The 14382-nt window shown below is 36.9% G+C and overlaps 1 protein-coding gene across 1 annotated transcript in view; it reads left to right on the forward strand.

Annotated features, from left to right (window-relative positions):
- Positions 1-301: 301 nt before the first annotated feature.
- The window catches only part of npr1b (natriuretic peptide receptor 1b), a 71718-nt gene continuing 57637 nt past the window's right edge, over positions 302-14382 (forward strand). Inside the window, exons 1-2 of the mRNA XM_055013321.1 lie at positions 302-757; positions 5457-6229. Coding sequence (XP_054869296.1) covers positions 5485-6229 — 745 coding nt within the window. The 5' untranslated portion in view covers positions 302-757; positions 5457-5484. The remainder of the gene's footprint in view (positions 758-5456; positions 6230-14382) is intronic.

Below are 14382 nucleotides of genomic sequence, written 5' to 3' on the forward strand. Positions count from 1 at the left end.
CTCTTTGGAGGTGAATCCCCGCACCCCTCCATCCACACTTCCTCCTTCCTTCCTTCCTTCCTTCCTTCCTTCCTTCCTTCCTTCCTTCCCGGCTCTCCTCCCTCTCTCTCCCGGCTCTCCGCCCTCTCTCCCCCGGTTCTCCTCCCACTCACCCCCGGCTCTCCTCCCTCTCTCCCCCGGCTCTCCACCCTCTCTCCCCCGGTTCTCCTCCCTCTCTCCCCCGGTTCTCCTCCCACTCACCCCCGGCTCTCCTCCCTCTCTCCCCCGGTTCTCCTCCCTCTCTCCCCCCGCTCTCCGCCCTCTCTCCCCCGGTTCTCCTCCCTCTCACCCCGCCGTCAGTCAGTCAGTGAGTCTCTCTACTGGCTGAATGTTCACCTGTCGGACTGATTATCTACTCGTTTCACCTGCGGAGGAAGCAGCTCAGCGTGTTTCCACTGTGGAAGCTGTGGGTTTCTTGTCATCCAGCGTGGATTTTAAATCAGTGTGGAGAACATTAGGAGGAGTGTCTGGGTCTGTCTAACCTAAGTTTGGGAGAAGTTGACTGCTTCCACAGACATAAGACGAGTAATTAGAGTCTGAAACGCAACAGGACGGAACGTCTGGAAGTCAAACGGCGACCGATGGTTCCCGTGAATCGCTGCTGACGGTGGAACGAGGCGTTCAGGGACGTTTCCGCGGAGAAGGAGCGGACTGACCGGGGACGGACTCTCCGGGCTGCCGGTGCCTCTGTGGCCGGTCAGCTGGTTCACCCGCTGAGGTAAACACCAGATCTGAGCCGCGGAATCAGGATTTCTGTATTGATTTACGTCTGAGAGGATTATTGATCCGCATGTTTCTCTCCGGAGGGAAGCGATGCTTTTAAGCAGCAGATTAATCCAAGTATGGAGGCTCATTAGTGCCTGAAATAATGTTTAGGTCAACAAGAAAGACATTTATGCTGCAGTTTGCATCAATATTTGAGTTCAGACAACTTATCACGAACCAATAAACTACACTGAGTTGGAGGAATTCGTTTTTCGCTCCAATCAAAGGTGATTTTTATGATTTATTGAAATATTTAGTCATAATAATTAACAATTACCAAAGATTATGATCGCATTTAAGTGAAAAACCAAAAATAACTTTTAAAAATGTTACTCCAGCAGTGGAGGGGATCTGAAATCCTGAAGTCAAGGTTAAAAAAAAAAAAAAAAAAAGTTAAGCCAGTTTAAGTTACTAAAACCTGACTTCAGTTTTAAACCAACTAATGCAGAAATCTGACTTTAAACTGCAGATATTCTTTATCTGATTACTATGTCAACACAACCCATCAAAACAATGTTTGCAGTTTTTATTAAGTTTATCTGAATCACTCTGTTTTAAAGCGGATTCCTCATAAAAATTAAATTATTTCAACTAGAAGTTTTAAGTGTGATATACTTAATTATAATTTTTATAAACACAAGTTTACAAGTTGCTGCAGTTAGATTTTATTCTGTAGTGTTTTGCTTTTTACTGTTTTTCTTTATGTCGCTTTAGAGACATTTTTGAATGAGTCGTGTAATTTAACATTTAAACATTTAATCTTGAAAGCAACCACAGCACTAATTTTAATTCCCCTACAAATCAGATATCATCATGAAAAGTCCTCTGTAGCAGAGCAGGTTTGTCAAATGAGACTTTATTATTTTTATTCCCTAGTTTGCGAAACTAAGGTTAAAAAAAGTTAAATATGACTAAGATCAGCAGCAGAACAACAGATTCCATCAACTGTATCAGCAGCTATAGAATAAACTCTGAACATGAGTCCACTGTTGGTCAGATCACAGCTGAAATATTCACTGATTCATTACTTCAGTGGAATTTATTAGTGTTCTTTTTATCATATTTTTTTCAGTCTGCACACAATCTTAATTTATCCAGGTGTATTAATTGACATAATCACTGTTGACTGTTTTAATGTATTTAAATCAGCTAAGAATATTCAGTTTAGTGATATTTTCCGCTATTTGGTAATTTTTAAAAACTGCTATTTTCCAGATTTTCTCGAATTTATTAAATCACAGATAAAATCAAACAAAATCACAGAAAAAAAATTATTAATTTGCAGGTTGACAAAAAAGATGACAGCTCAAACTGTAAATAATGTACACATCAAAAAGTTATATTTTTTGTATAAAAATTTATAAAAATGGTAACCATAAATTGCACTTATATTTAATGTAAATAAAAGATAAAAAACATCAATATTCAAGATAGAAAAAAGGTAATTTAAAAAGCTTTTTAAAACAAGCTTTCCCCCTTGTGTGAAATTACACATATTTTGTAAAATCACAGAAAAAAAATATTCATTTACTGTCCACTGTAAAAGCAAATGGAACAAAATGCTGTCCACATCAAAAATCTGTATTTTTTTGTTTTTTCTTTACTAATTTGCTCTTTTACAACATTTGACTGTAAAATCATACAGTTTTGCCGTATTTAAATCAACTAAAAATATTATTTTGCAGATATTTGCTGTTACTTCAATAGTTTTTACAGTTTTTGAACGTTCCACTGTTTTTTAACATGTGTTTTTCTGTTACACACGCTGCCAGACGTTAAGCCTTTTTTAATAGTTTCATTTATTTTTAATTTCACAATGTGTGTGTTTGTTTAGATGAGTTAAATGCCTCTCTTTGACAGCCTCGCCTCCTTTCACAGCTTCCGTTGTAGCTTCCATTAGCAGCTTTCATCTTGCCACTGTGAATCTGTCGCTCTGACTGCTGGCCCAATGGATTCCTTTAATTAAGACACTTTTCTTGGGCGCTTCACTTCGTGAGGAGACAAAAAGCTTGTCATCGATGGGCGACGGCAGCCGAGGCTCAGAGCCAGATTAAATCATCAGACGGGTTTGCAGAGTGGAGGTGGGCAGCAGAGATCAGGGAGGTTTTCTCCCACGACTCCAACCCTGACGTGGACAAAATGATTCCAGGGAAGTGAAGCGGAGCAGCTCTGACTGTCCTCACTGTGCCGTTAGTCAGTAACAGGATAGAAGATTAAAACATCTCCAGCTTTCACACGGAAATGAAAGGTTAATAAAGAGTTGGGCCTTTAGTTTTGGTTTTGGATTCCAGAGTTAACAAATTTTTGTGAGATGCTCTGTCATTCTACAGTTTGATTTATCAGACGCTTTTATCCAAAGCGACATACATCTGAGAGTAGATACAACACAAGCAAGGGTGTAGTCAGAAGAAAACAACCTGGATAAGAGCCATAAAACAAGTTCAGGAGTGTATCTTCACAGAGGGGTCGTGTTGCTCACCTTTCTCTTTAAGATGCACCTATTCCAGTCCAGCTTGTATTGATCAAGTCTTGGGTAATATTTTGAATAATTCTGAACATTTTATTTTAACTTTTTTTTTGTCAATTTTTGGACAAATTTGAGTCACTTTGGACAAAACCAGGCAATGCAAGCAATAAAAGTAAATAAACAAATACAAATTAACTATAAGGTTATAGTATAACAGTGAAGTTTTGAGTCCTGTGGGATCATTTATTTTATACACATTTTGGACAAATTTTGAGTTCCTATGGATCAGTAATTTTGGACAAAACCAGTAAAGTAATGCAAGCAATTAAAATCAAAAAATGTTGCATGAAAGAAATAGATTCTAGTAAAACAATGGAATTTTGAATCATCATAGTTAACTAATTTTTGACAAATTTTGAGTTATCTGTGGACAAAACCTGTAACATCATGCAAGCAATGAAAGTAAAATGATAAAATATTACATGAAATAGTAGATTGTAATGAGGCACTTTGGACACAGTAATTTTAAAAAAATTTCGCATCCATGTGGACAAAATTTGAAAAATTTTTGACTAGTTTGGAGTCATTTATGACAAATTTGAACTTATTCTCAGCAAATTTCAAATAATTTTGTACAGGATTCAGCCATTAAGGATCAACTTTCATTAATTTTGGACAAATTTCTGCATCAATTTTAACAAGTTTTGTGTTGTTTTGGATGCGTTTTAGGCCATTTAGGACACATTCTGAGTTACTTTGGATGAGTTTTGAATAATTTTGCACAAATACTGCAATATAATGCAAGCTACAAAAGTGACATGAAATAAATGGATTCTAGTTCAATTTTGAGTCATTTTTCTTACAAATGTTGCATCTATGTGGAAAGAAATCAAGCAATTTTGGACGTTTTAAGTCATTTTGGATGAATTTCAAGTTGTTTTGCACAAACTTGAGTCATTCTAGTGAAATGTTGAGCCATTTTTGATAGACCAGGAGGTGACAGTGTGTTCAGGGATATAGCCGCCTCTTCTTATCTCTTGTTGTATTTAACCGTTGTGGGAAAAGCTGAGAATGCTTTATGGTAATACTGGTTATCACAATATACAGACACACTGTGTGTTTTGATACTATAAATAGAAATACCTGACTTAGAGGAGGGTTCATGATAAAAATAGTACACCGTGGTCTCATATTTTATATCCTCTCTGATAAAACTTCACAACGGTTAGGTATTAGTTTGGGCTGTAAAGTGTGTTGATGTTAGCAGACAGGACATGATCCAAACTGAAAAACCAAAGTGCACCTCTGAGATTCAGTTTGTTGTTTCTGGCTATGTGTAGGAGTCTTTTGAGTTTATTAAATACCTGCAACACCAGACTCTTGCAAACTCTGTTTAAAAATAAAAAAACAGAAAAAGTTTCCAATAATTTTGAACAAATACTGTAATACAATGCAAGCTACAAACATATCTATGGTTCGAAAAAATGACATGAAATAAATGGATTCAAGTTCAACTTTTAGCCATTTTTGACTCAAAATATAACTAGAATCCAAAATGTTCCATCAGAATAGGGAAAAATAAGCAATTTTGTACAAGTTTTAAGTCATTTTGGAGTTATTTTGAGTCATTGTGTCATTTTGAATAAATACTATGAGATAATGTTTGAAAAACATTCCAGGAAATAAATGAGTTCTCGTGAAATGTTGAGTCATTTTTGATCAATTTTGCATCAGGAGAAATTCTGAGTCATTTTGGACAAATTTGAAACTATTTTGACAAGTTTTGTGTTGTTTTGGATGCGTTTTAAGCAATTTAGGACACATTCTGAACAAATACTGTAATATAATGCAAGCTATAAAAAGTATGGTAGGAAAAATTCCATGAAATAAATGAATTGTAGCTCAAATTTGAGTATTTTTTTTGGAGCAGTTTTGGGCAAGTTTTAAGTCATTTTGGATGAATATCAAGTTTTGATCAAATACTGTGACATAATGTTTGAAAAATATCTCCAGAAATAAATGGGTTCTGGTGAAATTGAGTCGTTTTTGATAAATGTTGCATCAGGAGAAATAATGAGCCACTTTGGACGAATTTAAAATAATGTTGGAGAGTTTGTGCCAATTTACTGTCCAGTGAAATGTTTGTCTGCCTGTTTTGTTAACACCTTTGTTTTATGTCTGGCAGGATAAATAATTGGGCTGCTGGGTGGAGGATGGCCTGTTGGAAGGAGGGTTTCATTCTGCTGGTTCTGCTGGCTCTGGTCGCCTCCGGACGAACGGCTCGACACCGCAGCTTGAGACGTTTCACTCGAGGCCACCATGATCACCGGCCGCAGCAGAACATCACGCTGGCCGTCATTTTGCCGCAAAGCAACACAAAATACCCGTGGGCATGGCCTCGCATAGGCCCCGCCCTGGAGAGGGCCATCAGAACCGTGAACGCCGACCCCACCCTGCTGCCCGACCACCACCTCACCTACGCCTTCAAGAACAGCGAGAACAAGGACGAGATCTGCTCCGAGTCCGTGGCGCCGCTCATGGCCGTGGACCTGAAGATGGCCTACGACCCCTGGGCCTTCATCGGGCCCGGCTGCTCCTACACCTCCTCCCCCGTCGGCTTCTTCACCACCTACTGGGACGTCCCCATGGTTACGGCGGGCGCTCCGGCCGTGGCGTTCTACGGCGGCGTCTACCCGTCCATCACCAACACGGGCCCGACCCACAAGAAGCTGGGCAGGTTCGCCCTGCGGATCTGCGAGCACTTCGACTGGCGGGAACACGTGATCCTGATGTTCAGCGACAACAAGGCGGACGACCGGCCGTGTTACTTCGCCGTGGAGGGATTGTACACGGAGCTGAAGAGCATCAACATCAGCCTGGTGGACCGCGTGTTCGAGGAGAACAAACCGCCCATCAACTACTCGCAGATCCTGTCCGACATCCAGAACGACGGTCGCGGTAAGTCATCGGTCATCTGGGTGTCAGCGGAAGTTTTTCATTCGGAAACGGAAAAGCTACTTGACTTAGCTGCCAAATAAAAATGGAAGAAATTGTTAAAAAATCTGGATGTCAATAAACTAGAGTCAAAACAGATTCAGATTAGTGTTCAAAAGTCTCAAAAATCTGGATATTAACACACAGTAGTGACAATATCTAGCTATTTTTGCACAAATGTGTCAAAACCTTTCAAAATAACACATGAAAGTATCAAAAACTGACATATTAATGCACAAATGTGTCAAGAACCTGGATATTGATGCACAATGGAGTCACAAATCTGGATATTAATGCATAAAAGTGTCCAAAATTTGAATATTATTGCACGATGGAGTCTAAAATCTTCTTACTGAATTTCTACAGATATCCAGAAATACCATCATAACTTTATCAGACAGCTTTTGAGTCATTTTGGACATTGTGTGACTCATTCTGGATTAATTTGAACTCATTTTGGACAAATCTTGGGTCATGTGTGACATATTCTGAGACATTTTGGACAAATCTGCATAATTTTCGACTTATTTAAAGTCAGTTTTGATGAGTTTAAATGTAAGTCTTTTTTTCACAAGTTTAAATAGTTTAACACAAGTTTCAAGTAATTATGGACAAATGTTTGTCAGATATATCTGTCTGACAAATTTTGTTCTTTTTCAGTCACTTTGGAACAATTTAACTTTTTAGAGACATTTTAATCACCGTGGATAATTATTTTTGCAATTTTGGACCCATTTCAATTCACTTTATACGGTTCAAAATACATTTTGGACAATTTTGAATCATTTCGTACAAATCTTCAGTCATTTCGGATATATTTGCATCATTGTGGACATTTTGTGAGTCACTGGACAATTTTTGACCCATTTTAGACAACATATACAACAAACCTCAGTTATATAATAGTAATCGATTTGAAGCTTTCTGTGTGTTTTAATAACATAATTCAAACCACTTTTCTTTCCACTTTTCCCTTCAGTCAGTTGTGTTTTATTGATATAATTCAGGTGAGGAGGCGTCGCTGTTGGTTGAGGTTGTGTGTAATTACTGCACTAATCAATCAAATGCATTTGTAGAAAAATTCCTCTTTTAAACTAATTATTGACTAGTTTGACATGTGCAGCCTGTAATTCTGCATCTCCTGTTTCCAGTAATGAAGTTGTGGAAGGAGAATCCTGATTCTTATGACAGACAGCTCTCTGATATAAGGACGTAGAGGGCAGCAGGTGTGGCCTCATTGTGTCTGTATTTGTCAACTCACTGACCTTGAGGTTTGTCATTATCAGTACAGATCTAATATATTGGGGAATCTGGGATTTTTAAATCATTAAAATATTCCTGTTTTTCTTCTCTATTTTACAACAGTTACAGTATTTCCTCTAAACACTAACGTTCTGCCCCAAACTGCTGTTTTTTCACTAGCAATTACTCTGATTGTTAATCATGAATTTTGTTGCTTTATTGCAGAAACGGAGCACAGGTGACGGTAAACAGTTAGAGAGCAGCTACCTGTTGCCTAAACAGCTCAAAACTAAGTCCAAAACCCAGTCCAAAACTAAGTCCAAACTAGTCTAAATCCAATCTAAAACCAATCCAAATGCAAGTCCAAGCCCTGTCTCAAAGTTCAAAACCAAGTCCAAAACCATTACAAAACTCAATCCAAACTAGTTCAAAACCAGTGTGAATCCAGATTTATTCTTGTTAAAAAATGACTTATGAAGAAAGTAAGTGGACAGGAGGCTCAATATTGCATGTAAAATGGTGACAACATTTTTTTCTCTTTGCAACGTAGGAACTATTTGACTATTTATCAGGTTTCAATTCTTTGTGGTCAAATCTCTAAAAAACGAGTTTTATGGCTGTTAAATGAAAGAATTTCAGGTTTTCTGTGCATTAAGGAAGAGTTTAGTCTGCGGCAAAGAAAAATCACTGTCGAAACATCATTTTTGCCAGTTGGAGTGTCATTTACTCACACATAATAGACATCTTTTCTCTTTCAAATACTCAGAATGACCTGGAAAATGCAGATTTCTGTCAAAAAGGGAAACAGATTTTTCTGTACGTGCACTGATCACCAAAATAGTCCAGTCTTTCTGCGGTTTCTCCCCAAAAAATATCATCTTTTGAGTTTGGAACCACTGCCTCCCTAAAGCGCTGTAGAATAAAATCACATTGGAGACGTAATGTCAGAGTCATAAAGCATTTTCAGACTCTGGTGGATTGACGGCTCAGTTCCTGAAAAGCTGACGTTTAGGAGATAATGATGCAGTAAATCAGCACGAGCTGCTCTTATTGCATACATGTACCATAATAAATGTAGCATCTTTTTATCTTGCTTTTGCACATTATGATCCCTGCGACACACTAATCGCACAGACTCACAAACGGACTCATCCAGGCATCAGGGTGAGCCGACTGCTCAGCGCTGCTCTCCTGTTTCCTTGTTGATTCAGCTGCAGACACTGAAGTTTGTGCTCATCTCTCCCTGTGATTTCTGCCCCGTTTGCCCCCCTGCGAGCACCTTGTTAGCCCCACATTAGCTCCTGATCCCTGCTGAGGGCGTCATCACAGCAGCAGCCAGAAATATGAGCCCGATCGATGCGTCCACAGGCCAGACAGCAGGCTGGAAAAGGCTCTGCCCCGAGGACACGGTGGAAAATCTGCCTCAGTCAGTGATGCAGCACATTTCCACAATAAAGGAGGCTGTCGGGAGTCCTGCAACACAAGAAAACACAACGGCAACAACAAAATCGACACACAGCAGACAGAAAATGCATAAAATAAACAAACAATGATGGCAAAATTAGCTGACAACAGACAGAAAACACGCCAAAAAGCAACAACAAAATCACCCGACAACAGGCAGAAAACACGCCAAAAAGCAACAACAAAATCACCCGACAACAGGCAGAAAACACATGCAAAACCCAAACAATGATGACAAAATTAGCCGACAACAGACAGAAAACACCTAAAAATCTAAATTTATTTTGGACATTTTCAATATTTTGGGTAATTATTGAGGGTTTTTTTACATTCTTTAGCGCTTTCCAGACAAATTTCAATTATTTTTGGACATATTTTTGTTATTTGGGACAGATTTGAGGTCATTTTTGGTGTTTTCTGTTGTCATTTTGGGCAAATGTAAAGTCATTTTTACAATTTTTTTTTGTCATTTTGGACACATTTTTATTGATTTCAGAAGTTTTTTTTTGGCATTTTGGACAAATTTTTACGTCATTTTTGAAATTCTTTCATCATATTGAATGTGTTTCGAGTCATACTACTCCTCTGCTCTGTGGAAACACTGACTGCAATTCAACTGAACACTTTGAACACTTCAGTCTTGTTTTTTTATAAAATGTAGTTCGAGCAAACGGCTTATTATTTGCTAATTTTTAAATAAGACATATAGAATCAAGCGTTTTTGATGAAAATTGATTTTAAGGTCAGATGTGATACATTCAAGGACCATCAGAAATCTGAAAATCTGATCATTCTTGCTGCTTTTACAATTTCTGGTTATTAAATGGCGTCATTTTGGGGCTCAGAGAGTTAAAGCTGTGACCGAATTGGCAGAATTTGGGTTCTTTAAGTAAATGTCGCTACATGAGTGCCGCATTTGATTCTGGAGACAAAAGGCAGAGGTAAAATTAGCCCGAGTGTGTTTGTCAGGAAATACCGAGAGATCTGATAGGCCGCTGCAGCCTCCATACATGGCGGCAGGTTGTGACCTCTGTTAATGAATGAGCGGTGGGGAGTTTGGCGGCTCTGTGGGAACCGGACAGGTTTGTTTGTGCTGCTTCACAGACTGATACACCTCCACAGATTCGAGGCGCAGCAGCTTTATGAGTCGAATACTAAACTACTGAGACACAGGAGTTTGTCTCAAAGTCACTTCCACTCTGTTTACCTTCCTTTGTTTCACTTTCTCTGGTTAAATATCAGCCAACTGGAATCAGCATCTGATTACTGTAACGTTCAGTTATTCGCCGCTTCATATCGCTGCTCTCTGTGCAGGTAAAAGGTCTGCAAAAGGAAAAGTTTCTAGTCATTTGGACACATTTTGAGTCATTTTTGGACAATTTTTGAGGCATTCTGGACAGGTTTCAAGTAATTTTGGACAATTTTTAAACATTCTAAGCGTTTTTTGTCATTTAGGAAAATTATTGGGTCTTTCTGAAAACCTTTCTGGGGTTTTTGGACAATCTTCAAGTGTTTTCTGTTTTACTTTTTAATAATTTTTTGACATTTTAAGTCATTTTTGATGTATCTTTATTATTTCACCCAATTTCTTAGTCATTCTTAAGAAATTTTACGTTATTTGTAACATTTTTCTTTTGTCCTTTTAGACAATGCTTGACTCATTTTAGACCCATTTTAAAATATTTTGGACAGAAAGTTCTTATTCCTTTGGACATATTTACATTTTTTAAAAAATCATTCTGTACAAGTTTCAAGTTATTCTGGACAAATTTGGATTTTTTTTTTGTCCTTTTAAACAATTCTTAAGTCCTTTTAGACAATTTTTGAGTCATTCTGGAATTTTTTTAGTCATTCTGATAAGGATTTGAAGCCTTTTGGACAAATACTAAGTCATTTTGGTTAAATCTTCAATAATTTTGGAGAAATTTTAGACATTTTCCACAATTTAGAAGTATTTTTGAACATGACCATGAAGCTGTTTGAGTAATCCTCAAGTCATTTTTAGTTATTTCACACAGTGAGTTATTCTGTACAAATTTGACATAATCTTTGGCATTTTTTGTCCTCTCAGACAATTCTTGAGGCATTTTATATTAATTTATTTATTGTCATTTTGAACAATTTCTAAGTATTTTTGGACAATTTTCCATTAACCTGGACAGGTTTTGTGACATTTTGAACATATTTAAGCCAGTTTGGACATTTCTTTTGTTAATTTTGGACAAATATTAAGTAATTTTGGATAATTCCCAAATTATTCTGGACAAATCTTAAGTCATTTTGGACTTTTTTTGTCAGTTTGGACAGATTTTGGTCAGAAGTGGAGAATGTGAAGTTAGCAGGACCCACATAAACACATTAAAGAGTCTGTTTTCTTTTATTTCATTTATTCTTTCCTTTAATGTGCCAAGTAACTAATTTTTTTATATCTGTAAAAGTCTGGAAACTGAAATTTCTAGTCATTTTGGACAAATGTTATGACTTCAAGGTTTGAGTTATTTGGGACAAAGCTGGTCAATTAGGGACAATAAGGGACTTTGGACAATTCTTCATAGATTTTGTGGAAATATTTGAGTGATTTTTTTTAGACACCATTTTTCAGTCATTCTGGACAGGTTTCAATAATCTTAAGCAAACTTTAAGTCATTGTAGACATCTTCAGTCTTTTGGACAAATTTAAGTCAATCTGGAAAAGTTTCACATAATTCTGGACAGGTTCTGAGTCATTTAAAACAAATGTAGTCAATTTGGACAATTCTTGTGCCATTTTGTGGTTTGTTTTGCAATTTTGGACAATTTTTAAGTCCTTTTGGGCATTTTGTCACTTCAGCAACAAATACATTTTCATCAAAAGCTGATTAAAATTGCTAGTTCCCAGAGTTCCAGTTGACACTTTGAAGTTGCGACCTGATGCAGGAAACACTGAAGCCTTGCAGCTGAGTGCAGGAATCAGAGGCTCCTCTACAGTGAAGAGGATGCAGAGAGCTGATTGAACAGCCCTCCAGCTGATTGAGGACTGTGGCCTGTCGGCTGCCGTCGCATTTTTAAGGTCAACAACAACCTGAGCAATTAGGATGAGAGAGCCTGAGAGGCGTCTCAGCGCTTGATTGCTTTCGCGGAAAGACGGACGTCAGAAAACAGCGAGGAAGTGTTTGCTCTGAAGCTCAGCAGCAGAAACTAATTAGAGATTCCAGCGTGGTGGCGTTTCTCCAGAGAGCACTCTGAGTCTAGTTAATCTTTCACAGGACTTAAACTAATCAGCTCAGGCCCAGTTTGGTTAGCTTCTCACAGCTAACGGGGGCTAATTAACAGCCGGGCAGAGCTTCCTTCAGAGCTGCTGAGTGTCACAGTGAATATCTACCAGACTGTCGGTATCAGCAGCAGCACATTAACCACAACCACTGCTAACAGCTGCACTGTAAAAATCCAAGAAAACAGCAACTTTTACTGTATTTGTTTTTTATTTCACAGATTTCTGTAGAAAATTACATGTAAAAACTCATATAACACTAACTGTATAACTGTTTGGTAACTTTCTCTGTAAGAAATTGATTCATTTTCCCAATGGATAAACTTTATAAGTATTAAAGAGCCATTAAATTTACAAGATTTTTATTGTATAGCTACATTAAAACTCATGAGATACTTGATATGATCTAAAATACCTAAAACCGCTTTTTATTGTTCTTATTATAGTGAGTGTTTGATGATGGTTTGAACTTTTTTCAAAAGTAAATCCCTTGAAGTCAAATATACTAGATTTGTATGTAAATTTACATATTAAAATGGATAGTAGACTTTATATGATATAAAATGAACAGTATTCTATTCTATTCTATTCTATTCTGTATAAGTAATATGTGTTTTAATAATGGTATTTCTAATAGTGGACAAACTTTACCATTGAATATAAATCCAATATAAAAGATTTTTATGTAAAATTACATGTAATTGTGATTAAAAATTCTAAAATTTGTCCAGTGTGTTAAAAACGTCAAAAATTACAGAAATTTTGCCCATTGTGACAAAAACGTGTCCCAAATGATAGAAATTTTGTCCAGTTTGATAAAACAAAAACAAAAATTTCACCAACATGACAAACAAATGTCCAAATTAACTAAAAATTTGCCCGACGCAACAAAAACATGTCCAAACTGACTTAAAATGTGTCCAGTGGGATAACAACCTTTATAAAATAACTCAAAATTTGTCCAACGCAACAAAAACTTGTCCAAAATGACAAAAATTTTCTCCAATGTTACAAATACTTGTCAATAGTTTCTCCAATATAACAAAAAACTTGTCCAAAATGACTGAAAATATGGCGATTATTTCTGTTTTAACAGTTTGTAGCTGTGGTAATTTTTGGAGATTTATTTAAATACACTGTCTGGCCAAAAAAAAAAGTCACCACCTGGATTTAACTAAGCAAATAGGTAAGAGCCTTCCACTGGATAATTACTGCAGTGATGAACATGTTTCAGCTGCAACAACTTATTTAAAACTAGCTGATGCAGTGAGAAGCTTCTCATTTCTTAAACAACCATGTTGGAAGACATATCCTGTGGTCATGGAAAGGATGTTAATCTGTCTCAGAAGGGTCAAATTATTGGCCTGCATCAAGCAAAGAAAACAACTAAGGAGATGAAACAACAAAAATCAAGTTAAGAACCGTCCAGCGCATTATTAAAACCTGAAGGATAGTGGAGAACCATCATCTTTGAGGAACAAACGTGGTCGGTCTTGAGTCCAGCTATAGGAATTAGCTTTTACTCTTTAACCAAAGGTATTTTTAATTACCCAACTGTTAGTAGCATAAACACATTTTTAAGTTGATTACTTTTAAAATAAAGGTTTTATTACTAGTTTTTCCATGAAAAATATTCCATGTGTGTTTGGTACTTAATCACCATAATTATGAGCGCACATTTTTAAATCGACAAACATTTAAAAATCAAATTGTTCCAATAAAATTTCCTTTAGTAGTTTTTCGGCTGTTTAAATTCAAATGTCCAAACTGATTATTAGTAAACACGAAAGTCCTCTCTAGCTAAACAGATTTGTCAAATGAAACGTTGTCATTCTCGTCCACTTGTTTACTAAACTGAGGACTTGGATGGACAAATTTAAAACAATTATTATAAATCAAACATTATTTTGATTGGTTAGGCTGGCATAATGTTCCATGAACTTAATATTGTGTGTTTTTTTAAACTCAAATTTCTGTTGATTACAACTAAATTCAAATTGAGGTAATGAAATTCAGGATTTCTCTGTCCCCTGCCCTACAGACTTAACCCTGAAGCAACTCAAGTTGTTGAAACTTACCTTAAAAACTAGTTTCATAATGGTAATTAAGTACACAACACTTAAAAATCAGATGAACTCAAGTTTTCTGAGTGATCAGCCTA

The sequence above is a fragment of the Amphiprion ocellaris genome, chromosome 9 (genome assembly GCF_022539595.1).
Source record: "Amphiprion ocellaris isolate individual 3 ecotype Okinawa chromosome 9, ASM2253959v1, whole genome shotgun sequence".
Taxonomy (NCBI): domain Eukaryota; kingdom Metazoa; phylum Chordata; class Actinopteri; family Pomacentridae; genus Amphiprion; species Amphiprion ocellaris.